This window comes from Triturus cristatus, chromosome 8 (genome assembly GCF_964204655.1).
Source record: "Triturus cristatus chromosome 8, aTriCri1.1, whole genome shotgun sequence".
Taxonomy (NCBI): domain Eukaryota; kingdom Metazoa; phylum Chordata; class Amphibia; order Caudata; family Salamandridae; genus Triturus; species Triturus cristatus.
In genome coordinates, this window is record NC_140591.1 from 922,792,371 (window position 1) to 922,811,491 (window position 19,121).

General features: G+C 44.5%; 1 protein-coding gene across 2 annotated transcripts in view; it reads left to right on the forward strand.

Moving 5' to 3' along the window:
* LOC146805265 (von Willebrand factor A domain-containing protein 5A-like) overlaps positions 1–19,121 on the forward strand; it is a 671,080-nt gene that overhangs the window by 402,836 nt on the left and 249,123 nt on the right. For both annotated transcript variants that reach the window (XM_085622439.1, XM_085622440.1), the window contains exon 11: positions 7,155–7,269. In XM_085622439.1, coding sequence (XP_085478565.1) covers positions 7,155–7,269 — 115 coding nt within the window. The remainder of the gene's footprint in view (positions 1–7,154; positions 7,270–19,121) is intronic.

Genomic DNA, 19,121 nt, shown 5'->3' on the forward strand with positions numbered 1-19,121 from the left:
CAAATGCTTAACACTGTCCTCTGATACTGCCTTACTGCTCGGCCACACTACCACAAATAGTGAGGTGCTATCTAACTTTACCTCTGCCTACCTTTGGGGATCTACTGGACTCTGTACACACTATACCTCACTTTGGTATAGTATATACAGAGCCAGCTTCCTACAACTGGTCACCGATATTTTCTTGCACTTTCCTCCTCTCCCACTCCTTCTATACAGGGGACAAACAACCATGGTTCTCAACCCTCCTAGAAATGTCTCTCAGTACTCACAAACGGCTACCCAATAGGCCAGACCTTCTCATGCAGGAATACTGTAGGATCAGATACGCAGACCCCAGAAAACTGAATATAGCAATTTGGCACTTGAGGGCTTAGAATTCAGTTACTTGGGCCTCCCACAGAAGGGTATTGACACTCTTAAGGAAGCCCACAGACCTACCACTAGAACTTGTAATGCAGCAAAGTAGATACTGTTTTTCCACTACTGCATTTATAAAACACTTGACCCCCTTACATCGGATCTTTTCAGGATAGTGTTATTTACTCCACCTACAAAAATCAGGAGGATTAGTGTACACTTCCATACGTCTACATCTGGGGGCTATTGCCGCAAGCATGGAAAATGAGTTACATTGATTTCTGCTCAGAATTCCAGTCATTAAGGCCTTCATGGAGAGCCTCAAAAGGGTTATTCCACCAAGTCCCACCTGTCCCTCCAGGTAACCTAAAAATAATACAAGATTCATTGGTCACCCCCATTTGAGCCATTCCAATCCTGTCCCATGCAATTACTTCACTAAGGCATACAAGTGAGTGACAAGCCCTCACTTTACAAAAACCTTTCATTCAATATCGTACAGATAGTGTTGTACTACGGACTGACCATAAATCCCTCCTTGAAAGTGATCACTCCCTTTCACTTTAATCAAACATTTAAACAACCAATTTTTTTCCCTCACCCAGACTCCGTAGCAGAAAGGTCACTTCACACACTGCGTGTCAAAATGGCTCTAATGTACTACATCAATAGAACTAAATCCAAAGTGGATGGGGCATGTTGTCCTTCATCCTGCTCAGCATCAGATGCACAGGAAATGGCCCCCTTTTTTTTCGAAATCTGCTATGGTTGCCCCATTTTCCAAAAATAACCTCAGTTGGCCAGGGTCAACATCTTGCCATGGGTGCCTCTATATGACACCGGTGCCCAATTATGCCAAACACTACATATAATATGCCAGTCACTGAATGTTACTGTTAATGTCATCCATGTACCCTTCTGTCAAAATTTACCTCTGGTATGATTGGGTCAGCATTTTATCATGTTTGTCCACCTATATGCCACACCTTGCCTCCAAGAATCACCTACAGCGTGCTAGCGCCAGGATTTTGGCATGGGTGTTCCATAACAAGAATTGCCTCCATTATGCCTGCACCAGCTTTTTGCTGTGGATGTCCCATATGTCCAGTATAATCTCTAATATGCCAGGTCCCAGTCTGCGAATATTTCCCTCTAACATGCTAACACCAGTATCTTGCCAGGACCAAAAGCAGACTTGTAAGCATAACACCACATTCTCACTCATGCTAATTTACATTCAATAACTCACACTCATTGTCAGCTACTCACTCGTACTCAATCATTTTCACTCACTTGCACTCATATTTACACTCGCACAGTGTCGCTCATTCTTACACTAATTCACTCACACCTAGTCAGTCATACTGACTTGCGCTCATTCTTACTTGCACTCACTCTTACTGTCACTCTATCATTCCCACTCACCATCACTCACTCATACTCATTTAGTGACATTAAATCTCTTTTTTTGCCGCTCCCATTTCTGGCTGTCACTTTCACTCATACGCAAATGCTCACATAAACACACGTTTACACATAAACACACCCTTTTTCGCACAATCTCAATCACAACCATGTACACAAAACACTTTTAAAAACATTTTCCTTACCTGATGTTTGTTTTTATTACACTGATAGTGAATAATATACAATTACTTGCTGTTAGTTTAATTAAAAATGAACTGAAAATATGGATTGTGAAGCTGCTCCTGTCTTCTGGGCCCTGATTTTGTCACCACTGAGGCCAGGTGTTGCAAAGGCAGTGCCAGAAGTTGCATGGAGCATGTGAGAAGTTGGCCTGGCATATGCTGTGCACTAGTTATAGTGGACACGTTGCACCAGTCCAAACAACCCTTATTGATGATAGGTTTAAAGACAACCTTTATTGAAAGCTATCCTAGTGGTAGCTATGGAGAGCAGCCTTCAGGCTAAGTCTTGAAGGAGTGTAAAGCAGCTTGGTTTACCAGATTATAACTTTTTGAATTACTAAATGAAAGGAGAACTTCACAAGGTATACATAAAAGTTACCTCACCCAGGGAAGCCGGGTGCATAGGTGTCAAATGGTGTCGGGAATCGTCGTTGATATCAATGGCGATCTGCTGCAAAGTGCTGCTGCCGGGAAGGAGAAAAGTGTCCGGTGTGATCCAAGCCTGGATCAAAGATCAGAGGAACCTTAAAGCAGAGGGGACAGAGTCTGGGTCACTTGCCAGTGGCCAGGGGCACGATAGACACATGCCCACCGATGTCAGGTGTTTCAGGTGTAAAGAGGTGAAGCTTGACTCTGCAGCCACGAGGATCAGGAGGCGTCGAGGACGACCAGGAGCTGGATTCGAGCTGTCCCACGAAGGATGTCGAGTGCTGCGGTGTCGTTGCCCGGATTGGACCCAACAAGCCTTGGCAACAGCAACCCACGCAGGAAGAGAAAAGATGCTTCGGTGCAGATCCAAGCAATGGAGAGTCAGGGCACATCTGGAGCAACCAGGTAAGCCTAATTAGATTTAAAGTTGACTTTACAGGGACCTACCAGTCGACGGACTAGGGATCGCAAAGGGACCTTGAGAGAAAACTCAAAGGTCCAGCTCACGGAACACTCGTGGAGTGTAAGCGGGCTATCTTCGGTGCAAATGCTGCTCGGGTCAGGGCTACAAGTAGCCCTAAGCTCAGCTGTAGGAGTCGTTGGAAAGCTGATGCTTCTGCAATGGGTTGTGGTGTCCAGGGGCTCAGGTTGCACGGTCTTCCACAAGGGATGCAGGCCTCAGAATTGCTGAGTGCACAGATCGACCTCGGAGACCACGGAAACCCACCTCCTGTGTTGCAAAATTCTTCGGAGTCTGGCAGGAGCTTCAGAGATGCAAACCGGACAGATGTGTCTTTGGTGCCTGCCTTGCAGGGGAGTAACTCCTTTACTCCAAGGGAGATTCTTCAGTCATCTAGTTCAATGTAGATCGTCGAAGTTCCAGGATTCAGTATCAGAGTTTCGTCCAGGTGTAATCTAAAGTCCTGTAGCCAGGGGTTAATTTCTTATACCCAAGGAAGGGGTTGGACAAACTCTAGGGACCCACCTATGGCAGGGTCAGGAAAGAGGGGTGGCTACACCCATTTCCTTTGTCCAGTTTCGCGCCAGATCAGGGTCTGGTAGCCCCTGCAACCGGTTTGAGCTGGACTATGCACAGTGCAGACATTAAAGCACTCTTGGAGTGCACCCACCCAGCCTCAATACACTAAAGCCTGTCTGGGAGGTGGTGACACCTCCCTGTGACAGGAAACTATTGTCCAGGCCTCCCCTGCCGGAGTTTTGTCCAGCAGCAGGAGGGCAGACTCGTGTCTTTGGCTGGCAGCATCCATTTTGTGATACCAGGGCTCTGTTAACTTGTACCTGGTATACCAGTGCTGTCATGTCTCTTCCTCTAGAAGGGTGGGATCATACTCCCACACCAGTTACTGGTGTGGGGGTATGATTCCAAGGTGTTTGACACCAAATACAACAAGTTTCCGTGCAGCCACCCCAAAGTTAGCATTTACCGTTTAGTTATAATGCACTGAAGAGTATATGGTTTGGCTGCGTCACAAACAACCCCGGAATAAAGGTTCCAAAGGCTGCAGAAGGGCTCTGCTCATGCATGGGCACCCTCTCACATAAAACCCAGCACACTGCCTTCAGGATTGATAATGCCTGCCATAGGGGTGACTGATTATATGTGCAGTGATAGGGAGAGATATAGTGAACCTATATCTCAGTAAGGGGTGCATGCACCACCTTACACAGGCTGCTGTAGCAGTCCTGTGGTGTCATTTTGGATGGCCTCCCAGGGGTGGCATAATACATGCTGCAGCCCGTGGTAGGCCTCTGGGGTTCCTATGCCCTGGGTACATAGTATACCATATACTAGGGACTTATAAGGGTACCCCAGAATACAATCTGGAGTGTAACTAAAGTACTTGTAATCAATTTAAGGGAGAAAGCAGCTAGGTTGGGGTCCTGAATAGCAGGACCCCAGCCAAACTAAGTTGAAAACCAGCAAAACACCAGAAAAAAAGTGGGGGCAACCATGAAGTCAGATTCCACCTTCCTACAGAGCAGGCCAGGGGTCGCAGCTGCAACCCTTAAATGACATCCACGTAAAGCTTTAATTCAAGCAATTAAATTAAGGGAGCCGATAATGATCAGGAGTTGTAGAGCCGCATATAAATCTGCTCAAAGGTCAGCAAAGTTAAACTGGGACGAATCTCGCTGGCGTGAGTTATTCGAGGCTTGTGTGGACAGAAACATGTGCCATTTTTGGCAACTCCTAAAATGGGGTAGAAACCCGCAGGCTATGACTCCGGCCAACCATGTTGCACCTGCCCAGTGGGTTAGTTATTTTGAAAACCAGTTTAAGTCCACAGAAACCACCCTTAATGCCTCGCTGCATCTCAGTGATGCAGGTGTATTAGAGTTTACCTGTAGTGAGGTGTCTCTAATTTTAAAATCTCTCCCCAATGGTAAGGCTCCAGGTCCTGACTGTATACTTGCTGATCTATTCCAACAGGATCTGGATTTATGGGTACCCTATTTAAAAAACCTAGCTAATGCCCTGGCTAGTGGTGCGTCGGTTCCGGAATCTTGGTTTGGGGCTGAAATTCTGCCAATTTATAAGAAGGGCGACCGTTCAGCCCCTGCCAACTATCGCCCAATTAGCTTAATAGATGCGGCCCAAAAAATTACTGCTCGGTTGTTGCTGGGTCGCATCACTAGTTGGATTTCCGATAATGACGTCTTGACGCCTTTTCAGGCCGGGTTCCGGACACACGTCGGAACCATAGACCAAGCCCTCAGGTTTACACTTTTATATTGGAAGGAAGTCTACTTAGGGGGGGGTATGCTCTTTGCAGCATTTGTGGACTTAAGGTCTGCATTTGATATGGTGCCTAGACCCAAACTGTGGGAGGTCCTTCGGGAGATGGGTATGCCGGCCGAATATCTGAGGCTTTTAGTTAAGCTGCACACCAACACATATGCACAGGTTAGATGGGGTAAGCCTGGGGAAGTGACCACGAGATTCAAAGTGTCCAAAGGGGTCAGGCAAGGGTGTGTTCTGGCCCCTACATGGTTCTCCTTGTTTATCAATGGAGTAACTAGTTACTTTTCTGACTGCCCGACTGATGCCCCCTCGTTGGCTGGAATGAAAGTCCCCTTGCTCATGTTCGCTGACGATACGCTCCTTATTTCAAAAACCCGACAGGGGCTTCAACTGGCCCTTTCTAGGTTTGAGTTATTCTGCCGCGAACATGAGCTTGAGGTCAACGTGGGGAAGACCAAATTTATGATCCTTCGAGGCCCACGCCCCGTTAAAGCTAGGGTTGTTATGGGTGGTGTAAGGCTGGAACAGACTCCTACATTTACATATTTGGGGGTCACCTTTAGTGACAACCTAAGTTGGGGGCCCCAGATAGAATTGCTTAGTTTAAAGCACTCACAACTAGGTGGTGCCCTATTAAAGGAACACAGGCAATCCTGCACAAAACCCATTGCACCTGTGATACAAATTTATGGGTCTAAAATCCTCCCTGCAGTTATGTATGGTGCCAAGTTATGGGGGTTTAGTAATCTAGACTCGCTGAGGGTGGCCCAAAACAATTTTTTGAGGTCATTGACAGGGCTACCCTCCTCTACCCCACGCATCCCCTTGCTATTCGATCTGGGATGTCAACCCATTGAGGATATGATCCGGTATAGGCCCTTGGCGTTTTGGCGACGCCTATGGACTACTCCGGAGTTATCCCTTTATGCTAAGGCGCTGCATGAGGTAAAGGATATGAGGGGTTCCCATAGAATCCGTTGGCTCTCAGAAATCAAACTTATACTGACAGAAATGGGCATGGGTGACTTGTGGTCCAGCCCTGCGTCGGCTGTCTTCCCCCCCAAAAAAAATCCTTTAGGGAAGCTTATTGGCTATGGGCTTCACACAAACGATACACTCTTTCTACTGGTAGTTCCCTGACCACAATCTATCTGTCTATTAAGGATCAATCATCTCTTGAAGCATATTGGGATGTAATAACCAAAAAGCTGGATCGGAAATTATACCACCAATTCAGAATTGGTACCCTCCCTTTATGCTCCCTCACTTCTAGTTGGACATTAAATGGCACCGACAAATGCCCAACCTGTATAAACTTGGTTGAAACAGAAGATCACTTCTTATTTGTTTGTCCAGCATATCCCCAACCTAGACGAGTCTGGCTGCGACCTGTGTGTCGTGAACTAGGTGTCAGATCAGCCCAGGCCGCTAGAAGGATCTTAAAGACTGATACATCCTCTCTTGTGGTCATCGGTTTAGCCAAATACATTAGTTGGGCGTGGCTTTTACGGAAAAGATGAAATATCACCACTGGTCATATATATTATAGCGTAGCATTACCCCCCTATTGTAGAATGAGTTTCAAGTCGATGTCAAATGTAATGTTTAATACCTTTTTATTATTGATTTTAACCTGTTATTTATTAAATGGTTTTTTACTCTCAATGTTATAAATTTTATATCAATTTGAATTGTATTGATGAATTTTAATATGTCTTTTAAGATGAAACATTCGAAATAAAGACTATTCTGACTGACTTGTTAAATGACATCCATGCATTCTACCTTCCAGATCACTACTTTGCCTCAGTGTCTGCCACTGCATGTAATTGTGCTTTTCTTACAAGTCTAATTGGATGCCTCTTCACTCACTCTACTGACTATCATTCATGGGTGACCTTAAATGTCTCTACTCTCACTTTGAACTCTTCCCCTGTCTTGTACCTCTGCAGGTGCTTTGCCTTTGGAATTGGAGAAGGGGCTTCCACAGCTCTTATTAAAGGCATCACCCGAGCTGCCAATGGCACTTGTGAGTTTATAACTGGAAAAGAAAGGATGCAGCCTAAGGTGAGAATCTGTCCACCTAGAGATAGTGATATCCATTTTTATCATTGCCTGTCATACTTACTTTAAAAATATATATATATTTTTATTAGTATTTTGTTTTCATTGCTTTAACAATAACACCTTTGTTCACATGTACAGTCACATTGTGTATACAGTGTTTCCAATTACAAATGCATTGTATCAATTACATTTTCATATGGGTCAATTATTCACCATAAAAAGCAATGTGTCTAAAAGACAAATTCACGTACGCCTGGAGTCTTTATTTAAAGTCCTGTGTGCTTGAGGGAGTTAATCATAATGATCAGCAAATATATACATTTAATTACATTAAACCTATCACATCTAATACCTACTATTAACCATTTTGGTGGTGTGTCTCCCGGTGTCATCCCACCATGTGTTCGTCAAATATATGTTTGTCAGGGGATATGGGCTGGTCCAATTTGAAAGTCATGTCAAATATGTGTTATTGGGGTATCGGTAGGGGTGCATGTAGTGCTCGTGTGGGGGGAGGCCAATCCAGCGCAAGAGGGTGTCCGCTCAGTTATGGTTCACTCCCTATTCTCACTTCAGTCCTGCTAGTCATTTGATCCTGTTTACCCAGTATTACTTTCTTGTTGGTCTAATACCTCATCTTCTTCTGCATCAAGTTCGTATCTTGTCTCCGTTTGCCTGTCATACTGAATTTTTCTCAGTCTGTCCCTTGCTACATACTCTTTTAACCAGCATAGGAGTGTATGAAATCCATGTGCTCCTACTCAAAGAAGATAATTGTTTCCCAATTCTTTGGTATTTTTTCATCCTCACAACACAGACACAACTTCATACACATGCCACTAACCACCCAACATGCTCAAACTACCACATGCACAATGGCACTAATGCTTGTAAATGCAGTTTCTGCAGTACTCCATGCTCCAGAAATCCCAGACCTAATCACCTGTCATAAACACTACACTCCTTACGGAAACATGGCTCTGTCCCATATCCTCCTACAGTTAGGCATCCTTGTTCCCCCAGGCTATAGCATCCAAAAGGCGGATCACACATATAACAATGGAGCATTTTTTCCATCACCCATGGTCCTGCATCTTAGGCAAGCAGGACGCATTCAACTCCATGGAGCTCCTTGTATGACAAGCTTCACTTTCCTCAGCTCAGTCAGCCACTTTCTGCATTATTTACGGGCCACTTGTTCAGAAAAAAGACTTGATTAACTAATTTTCAGATCTCACCACTTAATCTGGGATTCCCAAACTGCCCCAGTGGATGACTTCAACCTTCCAGACATAAGCATGAAAAAAAATGTAAGCATAATAGACATAAGCGTGAAAATAAACACAAGAGACCCCTTCTCAACTTCATCAATATTCTCTATGTGGCATAGCATGTCACTCAGCCAGTAAACTCAAAGCCACAGCCTCAGCCTTGTCTTCACAACATCACCAACCACTGAATCCAAATCTCACATACACCCAGACGGACAACCTTGCCTTTCCCATATTCCTGCTATGTACCCTGTCAACACACTGAGGGCATCCCAAAAGAGCATTACAAGCCTCTAGATCATTCAAAGACTTCTCCACTGACAGCCAAAAGCTAAAACGTCTCTTGCACTGCCAACTCCACTTCAGTATCAACACCCTTCTAAATGACTTAAATGGTTTTCTGAAAAACCATGTGAACACCCACCCTCCAATGAAAACATGCAGGAGCAAGCTAGACCTTCACACCCTAGTGCTCCAAGATCTTCACCGACAACAAATGCTCCATCTGCAGACAGGAATCAAAATGGAAGAAAAACAGAACCTCCAGTGACCTTACGGCACTGAATGCACTCCACTCAAAACACCGGGAACTCCTCACATCAATCAAAGCAGAGTACAATACTGACATCATCAGTGGAGCTGCCATGAGAAGTAGAACATTCTTCAAAACAATCACACACTGCATCACCCCCCACCTGCCTGACACTCCTACCTCTCATCCACAGACACATACACCACCATCAGCCTCTTCTGTGATAAAATACAGAAGATTTGATGTGCATAGCAACATCAAGTCTGCTTTTTTTAGACCCAGCCCTTCATTTAACAACATGCAATGGTCATCCTTCAAATCCTTGTCTCCGATCTTGCTCTCATATTCAACTACCTTCAAAGACACCTCATATGAAGTTGATAATGTACCCTCATTCTTCATCAAAGCCCTCCCTTGAGAAGCTCTCTCACTCTTAGTCGCCATTGCTAATGTCTACCTCACTCAAAGCACCTTCCCAGTAGCTTTCAAGGCCAGCAGGATTATACCACTCCTGAAGAAATCCAATCTATACACTGATGACCTTGCCAGTTACCGGCCCTTCACTCACCTACCCTTCACCGGCAAGTTAATTGAACAAGCAGTCTACACTCAACTCCCAAGATCACTAATGCCAACCACCTACTGCACAACTATCAACCTGGCTTCAGATTACGCTACAGCACAGGGACAACTATGTTACAGACTGCAGATGACTGTGACCTGAGAAAGATGAAGGAGACCATGGATTGTGATGTTTTTGGACTCTCAGCTGCTCTTGATACCATAAACTATCTTGCTCTCATTCACACCCTAACATCCTGAATGGAATTCACTGTCAACATCCTTGACTGGTTCTCTTTTTACCTATGCAACTGAGACCAGTTTATTCACATGGGCATCACCATGTCCCAGAAGATCTCCATCACCTACAGAATCCTCTTTGTTTGCAGCTTGTCCCCTGTCATCTTCAACCTCTTCTTAGAGCCCCTTGGAGCTGTACCCACCAACATCGCAAAAACCTACTTGAAAGTCTCCTATGCTTAGACATCCTATTTCTCAAACTCCCCCTATTCCTCATCCAGACCTACATGCCCACACCTACCTGAGGTTCAACCTCATCAAGACAGAATTCCTGTTGTATGCCAAGAACAACATGCAGCAACTAGTTGAAACCTGTTACAATGACATGGACCTGGACTAATTCAAACCCCAATGTTCCCATAATGCAAAGTCATTTAGATTCAGCCTGGATACGAACATAAACCTCAAGGAAAACCTAGTAAGAAAACATGGGTAGTATGGTACCAATTCTCTCTACCAAACAAAGTGAAAACACCCCTCTCAAAAGCGACTTCAGGACTACTGTTTGGACACTTGCGTCTGAATGGTAGCATGCTGTGCTCTCCCATATAGGCATCCAGCATGTCTCATCCAGTCCTGAAGAAATGTGATCACATCATCCCCATCCGGATGGAACTCAACTGGTATCACTTGCCGAACCTCTCCATGTTTAAAACAAGCTGCATGAAATACAAGGCCACCATCCTCCCCTACTGGCTGATAAGCTCACCTTTTCAAGTGATTCTCTGCTCCAAGTTAGGAAAGAACTAAAAACGCACCCCCTTAATGCCAATACGTACAACCTGAATTTTACACATAAAGCTCATCGAACCAGAATAGACTTCTTGGATGTAGTTCTATATGTAGAGGACAACAGGATTCTATCTAAACTATATAGGAAGGAAACATCCTGTAATTCAGTCCTACATGCGAGCAGTGCACACCCTAGCTCACAGATCAACGCAATCCCTCTGGGGGAAATGACTAGGATCTGAAGAAACTGCTCAGACCCTTCAGTCTTTGCCTCGGAACTAAACATCTTAGAGGAACGTTTCGTACAGAGAGGATACTCACAAACTGTTCTGAAGAAGGCCAAAACTAAAATACTCAAGACCTCGAGAGAATCGCTGTTACACAACACGCATAGGAAGAAAGGGAAAAGAAATGACAAGCTTGCACTTGTGACTAATTTCCATACACACAGCAATGTTGTTTACAAAATCTTATTAAAGCATTGGCATCTATTACATCTAGACAAATCTCTAACTAAACACATCACCAAGAAACCAATGGTTGCCCATAGGAGGGGCATTACTTTACGTAACATCTTATGTCCCAGCTATTTGCCCCCCAAAGGTCAAATTACGACTTGGCTTCCAAACAAACCGAAGGGTTTCTTTAAATGCTCACAATGCAATGTCTGTCCCTTCGCACTGAACAAACTAATGGACTTCAAATACAACACCCAAGTCAAGTATTCGGTGCGTGAATTTATAAATTGCAACACTTGCTTTGTGGTTTATTGCCTAGTATGTATCTGTGGTCTTATCTATGTGGGTAGTACACTGCGTCCCCTTAAAGAGCGAATACAGGAACATATCAGAGCAGTCAGGAACAACAACAGAGAGTATCCCTTTGCGGTCCTCTTTAATGACTCACATTTGTTAGAGAATATGAAAGATATCCGGTTTCATGGCATCACCCAAACTAAAGTACAACAAAGAGGGGGTGACCGGGTCTTAAGGCTTCGTAGAACGGAAACACAATGGATCATTAAATTGAGAGCGGTAGAACAGGGCCTAAATTTTGATAAGGAACTACATGTTTTCCTGTCGGAGTGATCACTTATATTGCTAGCTTGTGTCACAGAGGGACTCTCTGTCTAAGGAGGAATACTATAACCTGTCTCTATATTGTGGGATCTAAATTAAGAGAGTTACTGTGATGTGCAATGTGATCCTATGTTGTACACTCATGTTGTCATTTCTGTAGAATTGTGCTTAGAATGTTTTCGCTCATGTTGATACACCAACGGAGACCGAATGCAAATAATTCCATATGCAATGATGACATTGACGTTTTCTAGTCTAACTCGCCTGTTGTGGGTGGGTTTGCCCAATTAGCTGAGTGTCCCCCCCTTCATTCATGTGCTGTGTTGTACTGGACGGTTACCTTGAATAAGTCAATACTGTTACTATATGAACTGTGATGATTGCTCTGTTTTCCATCTACAGCATTCCCCAAACGGCCCTACCAGAAAATGTATAGGTGTTAATTGGTAGAATGGCCTATTGAACCTTAAATTAAGGTGGATGGGGGTCTATTTGTGCTCCCCTCTGAATTTGTTATGTGCTATGTTGTATTGGACGATTATCATGAATTAATCAATACCGTTACTAAATGGATTGTAACGTTTGCTCTGCTCTCTGTCTACAGCATTCTCTAAATGGCTTTGTCGGAAAATGTACAGGTGTAAATCGATAGAATGGTCTATTGAACTCTAAAATCTAGGCGGATGGGGGTCTATTTGCACTCCCCTCCTAATCTTTGTGCACTCCCCTCTCCTTCCGCTTTTTTATTTTTGAAACTTCATCTTGTTGTGATATTGGAAGTTTATGCGTTTATGCCATTTTTAATTTACTTTAAATCAATCTCATGCACCACATCTCTTTCACTTCTCTTTTTCACTATTTTTGGGATATCCCACTACTTAAAATATCAGGTCAGTGGTGACCTTATTATATGGCTCACCAATAACCAAACGCATCTCATTTCTCTCTAATTCCCCTACTCCAATATGGCGCCAGTACCGACGAACGATAGTCCGTCTTTTAATGTACGTGTTTGTTCGCTCACTCGGCACAATGCTTCCGTGACTTAATAGGTTTATAAACCAGACCTCGGGCGGGACTACCGGATGCAGGACGGCTACGGACGGGAGGATTCTTAGGACGACAACTTTCTAAGACCGAAGGTACATGTAGTGGTTAGTGTGGGGTGTGACGGGAGGTCCGTGTTGACGTACATTAGTTGCTACACTCGCTAGCAGAAATATTCTGCCTTAAATGTTTTAACTGGATAGCGTAACAACAAGGTTGGCAAATAGAGGAATCATCCATCTTTCTCTGTTTGAGAAATGGCTCAAACTTGTATTAACATTATTTTAAGATTGAAGGTAAATGTAGTGGACAGTGTGGTGTGTGACGGGAGGTCCGCGTTGACGATCAATGGTAGTTACACTCGCAAGCAGAGATTCTCTGCCTTAAATATTTTAACTAGATAGCGTAGTACCAAGGTTGGCCAGAGACAAGTTATTTTTACTATTTTAAAATTGGTATTGAATATGAGGAAACTCACATTTTAATTAAATTAGTTTCTCGTAGTATGCATTGAATGTGCACACTCTGTTTTTCATAGATGTATTTTTACTCGGTTAAAATGACAAGAGACATCTATCACTTCTGGATGTAAGAATCTGTGTTCTTAAACTCTAACGTGTACGTAAGTCACACTTATTTGATGTGTTTACGCATAACTAGGTCTGACAACCTTCAAAATGATTCTTTAGAAAATATTTTATAATTGTATTTTCTGTATGTCTCCCATGCAGTTTCTGCCAAACCGCATCATACCTCGTTTTGTTTACTGGATCTCAACACTCTCCAGGATTTTGGAGGTTTTACACGACCCCATTACAGCACAATACGCTCTACCCCATATTTGAAGCTAAACAAAGGTGAATGTCTAGCTGTCCGATTATAGGTACAGACAATAGAATGCACTGACCTGAGTTCTAGAATTATCAATGCGTTCTCGAATGGACTATCTAATCTTGCAAGGACTGTGCGCTCTCTCTCCTTTTCTAGCTTCGATTTTTGAAACCCCAAGAGATAGTGAATATCTGGAGTCATCGAGTTACTTTCTGGGGACCTCGGAGAAATCTAGGGGATCGGGCCTACTATAGCCATTGCTAACTTTTGTGCAACCATCATAACTGAAGGTGATGTAACAATACAAGAATTTGGACTATACAATGTTTCTATACTTATTTTTTGACTGTTCTCTTATGTTCAGTTACATTAGGGATAAATAGAGGGACCCTTTTAGATCTATTTTGATTCTCATTACAATATTCTCCTCTTCTTTCTCGGTTCCTTAACAATGGAGCTGTTTCTTCTTAACATACTCTGGGAGTGGACACGGACTCACAGATCCTCTTTCTCTCACCGGTTTCTAATTTTTCTTGCATAGCCACGAACACTTTTCCAGTCAGTTTGACTGTGGCACTATGTGGCATGACTATTTCTTCCAAATCTGGAGTTTCTGTTATGCTTTTCACATTACTCCTTTCTTTGCATGTCTTTTTCACTCACTTTTTGGTTCATATATTGAGGGTGACAGTATATATAGGAATCGTTTTTAAGCAGTCTTCTTGCCAATGACGTATAGTGCTCTTAATAATATTTGAATTTTAAAAAAATTCGTTTGGAAAGGGCCGATACAGCAGCTTGTGCATCAATTTCGGGACACTTCAATGTTTGTTTTACTATTATCTTACAGCCTTGAGGAAGTCACAGTGGTGACGAAACGCGCGTTGGCTGTTTCAGAGAGAATACTCTGCGTGTCAAACCTTAGCATTTACAAGAACTGCGAGATTTGGGACATGCATACTAACGAAGAAGAAAATCTTCTCTGTCTGATGTTTTGTCTGATATATGATGCAATATGCTAGATGAAGTGCTCTGTATTTAAAAACCATTAAACTGAACTCACAGCACATATTTGTTTGTTTCCTGATATTCCTCATGTCAATTGGTTTTTCTCTCTATTACTTGGATCGTGCAGCGTATGTGATTAATTTCTAACAAATGAGTATTGTTTGCAATTAGATGAAGAGTGCCGGGGTCTTTCTGTTTACCCCCTTAAAGAACACTGCCTCATTGTGCAGTAACAGTGTACTTCAGCTCCTAAACCCTGCTACCTGTCCAAAAACTTGTTGACTCTGTTTGGCAGTGTATAGCACTCGGCTGCCATTTGACTACATTTGTCTTGTTTAAATGCCATTTACATATTCATGTGTTATCACCTTTATTCCTTCAAGTGTCTTTCACAGAATCTCTTGCACTACACCCACCCTCTATCTCCGCACTTTTCAACATGAGCAGGTGATATAATAGGCTACTCACCCTCATGGACTGAAAGTTTGCTTCTTCCCCAAATCTTTATTTCTTCAGTTCCACTCCTCCCTGGTGTATATCACCCAGCCACATACAGCAGTCTTGTTTGTGTCTAACCAATCCAGTCACTAATGAGCCTGCACGATTGTTTAAGTACTTTTGCATCATGGTGAAGGTCATATGCTGTAGATGAGTTTCATTTTATTTCCCGCATCCTCATTTTGCAGCTCTTGGTTCTTCTGTGGTCTTCTATGCGTTTCCATCTATCACCCCCCTGTACTTTACCAAAGTGCGCTTGTTCAACAAAGTGACACCTAAAGCCATACCCCTGACTGTTCTACTGGCAACTGCCAAGTTTTATTAAAAAATAAAAAGTGTTTTTATTGATTTTATAATAAGAAAAGAGGTATACTTAACTGACTTAGCATGCTATCAGTTGGTTCTAGTTTCTCATATAGCTTTCCTCTACAAAAGACCCCCTTAAATAGGCTATCCCCACCCACCCCATGTGCCTGCTCACCAGAGGTACTAATGCTTCAGCTCCTTGTAGATCAAAGCTTTTCACAGAGGGACCAGTTTCACTTCATACAGTTGCTGTCCAAGCCTTCCACCCCTTCTCCACTTCTAATAATCATAGCCAATAATGTGAGTAGAATAAATCCAGTGACATAAGTGTTGGTGAAAAGTGCTACGCAAACAAATGATGGACGGAATGCTGAGTAAATCATACATTCACCCCCAGTAAAGAGATCTGGGTTAAATCCATTGTTCTTTTGCTCACGATGCCACCCCAGTTTAGACCCTGCCATATGCAAATCAGTCTTGACCCTGTGCCTCATGGGAACAGTCCAGACCGAACTGCCAAGCCAGGTCCTCCCTGGACCGGAAACAAGCGTCCAGGGACCGGTTTCTGGGTATTACCCTTCCTCAGCCAGGCTAGCTTGAATCCAGTGAGCAAGGGACCCACGTCTGGGCATACCCATCCCACTTAGTGTGAAAAGTGCTACTCAAACAAATGATGGATGGAATGCTGAATGAATCATACATTCACCCCCAGTCAAGAGATCTGGGTTAAATCCATTGCTCTTTTGCTCACCATGCCACCCCAGTTTAGACCCAGCCATATGCAAATCAGTCTTGACCCAGTGCCTCATGGGAACAGTCCAGACAGAACTGCCAAGCCAGGTCCTCCCTGGACCGGAAACAAGCATCCTGGAACCAGTTTCTGGGTATTACCCTTTGCTAGAATCCGGGTTCTATGGTTGGCACAGGTAGGTACTTGTGACAAGCAGGGAACCTTTCCTCTAGTCAGGATAAGGGGGTACACTCCTAAAATAACCCCTGCTCACCCTCTAGGTAGCTTGGCGCGAGCAGACAAGGCTTATCTCAGAGCATTATAGGTTAAGCATTTGTGAACACATACAGTAACCAAGTGACAACACTACAAATGGACACCACACAGGTTTTATATTAAAAATAAGGATTCTTTATATAGAGTTACCACAAGACCATTAAACGACAAAAATACACAATACTGTTACTTTAGATGGTAGAAGGTTGCTTAGTTCTCTTAAGTTCTTAAATGCGACACTTTAAGTCAATGTACCTTTTAGATGCGACACGCCGGGCAACAAAAGTGTTGCAACGATGTTGATGCGATGAAGTTTTTGGTGCAAAGAAATAAAGACGTGAAGATCTTCCAGATGCCTTACGCTTCTCTGATGTTGCGAGAAGGCTCGACTCGATGCGTCAGCTACAGCGGCGTCACCCTTTACGCGATGCGACGACAGCGGCCTTGGCAGCGGCACTCTTCTCCGATGTTTGCGAGACGCTTCCGTTTGATGCGATGTTGCAGCAGCGACACCCTTTTACGCGATGCGACGACAGCAGCTCCGACGGCGGCACGCTTCTCCGTGGATGCGAGGCGCTTTTCTTGATGCGGTGCAATGCAACAGCTACGATGGCTGCGATGGCGACACGCTTCTTCCTCGATGCAAGACTCTTCTCTTGATGCGGTGCGATGCGACAGCTACGATAGCTGCGATGGCGACACGCTTCTTCGGCGTTGCGAGACACTTCTTGGTTGATGCGAGACGCTTCCGCTCGATGCGATGCTGCAGCGGCGACACACTTTATGAGATGCGACGACAGCAGCTCTGACGGCGGCACGCTTCTCCTTCTTGAGTCGCGCTTCCAGCTCCTTGCGACACGCAGTCCCTCAGAAGGCCCAACAACAGCAGTAGGCACTTCCAAAGAACTTTGGGGAGCTGGGGGGTGAAGTCTGTTGTTCCTGAGACTTCAGCAGGAGGCAAGCTCTATTCCAAGCCCTTGGAGATCTTTTTAAGCACAAGTTGAAATAAAGTCTTTTGTAGTCTTTCTCCTCTCCTTCAGCAGCAAGGCAACCACTGCAGGCCAATCCCCCAGGTCAGGGACAGTACTCCTCCTTACAGCTTTCCCAGTTCCTTCTCCTCAGGCAGAGGTTCTTCTTGTCAAGCAGGATCTAATTTCTTGGGAGCAGGGTCCCAATACTTATACCCCTAATTCCTTTGTTCCTCTGGGGTAGGGGGCCTTTGCCCAGTCCAAACCAGTTCCTGAGCACTTTGTTGACATGACTCTGACTTTCTATTCAGGGTGCAGGGCAGAGACACCAGCCGCTCCACAGGAGGTGGAGCCAGCATTGTGGTGGCAGAGCACAGCCCTATTCAAAGTCCAGGTGCACTCCTCCCACCCATCTGGATGTCAATCTCTCTATTCACCACCAGGCTACCTAGCCCTGCCCCTCTGGTTTTCCCCAGCCCTGTCACTCACACAAACCAGACAGGCAGATACACATCATAGCAGAGGCGGGCTGAAATGGTAAGGCAAGCAAATACCAACTTTCTAAAAGTGGTATTTGCAAACACAGAATATTAAAATAAACTTTGCTAAAAGATGTATTTTATTATTCTGAGCTCAGGCATACTAAACTCAAATTTCTACCATGTTTCCTGGGTCTGTTAGGATCATAGGATGTAAAAATCCTGACAGCCCATTCTGGCCTATGGGAACAGGTAGCCTTGCAATAGTGAAAAACGAAAATGGCTGTAATTCACTATTAGGACATGCCACACACATCAGGGCTTTTCCTGCCTTATGCTTACAATGCACCCTGCCCTTGGGCCTACCATAGGGGTGACTAATATGCAGTTAAGGGAAGGTTTAGGGACTGGGAAGTGGGTGCACTTGCCCAGTCAGCATGACAGTACCAGACTGCACGCAGGTTCTGCAATGCCAGACCGTAGACACATTTTACTAGGCCGCTTCTGTGGGTGGCACAACCAGTGCTGCAAGCCCACCAGCAGCATTTGTATTTACAAACCCTGGGCACTCCTGGTGCACTTTACTGGGGTCTGACAGTAAAGCAAATAAGCCAATCATGGAATCCAGCCAACATATACATTTTAAATAGGGAGCACTTGCACTGTGGCACTGGTTGGCAGTGGCACAGTGCTCTGAGCAGCTAACGCCAGCAAAACACATGAGGCACAGCGACAAAAAGTGGAAGGGAGACTCACGCCAAGGCGCCAGGTCTAATACGTGTCCCCTCCAGCTGAAACGTGGGGAGAACTACCCTACCCCAGGGAGTTCCTCATCACTAAGGCGGAAAAATCTGGACAGACCGTCAGCATTGGCGTGATCTGTACCAGGGCGATGTTCCACCGTGAAATCCGTACCCTGTATGGACCACCTCAACAGCTTTGGATTCTCACCCCTCATATGCATCAACCATCCGAGGGGCCTGTGGTCTGTCTGAACCCGGAAGTGAGACCCAAACAGGTAGGGTCTTAGCTTCTTCAGCGCCCAGACCACAGCAAATTCCTCACGCTCAATAGCACTCCAGCTCTGTTCCCGGGGAAGTAACCTCCTGCCAAGGAAGGCTACAGGTTGATCTAGGCCCTCCTCATTAATCTGTGAAAGAACAGCCCCCACACCATGCTCTGAAGCGTCTGTCTGAACGATAAACTCTTTGGAGAAGTTGGGAGCCAAGAGCAC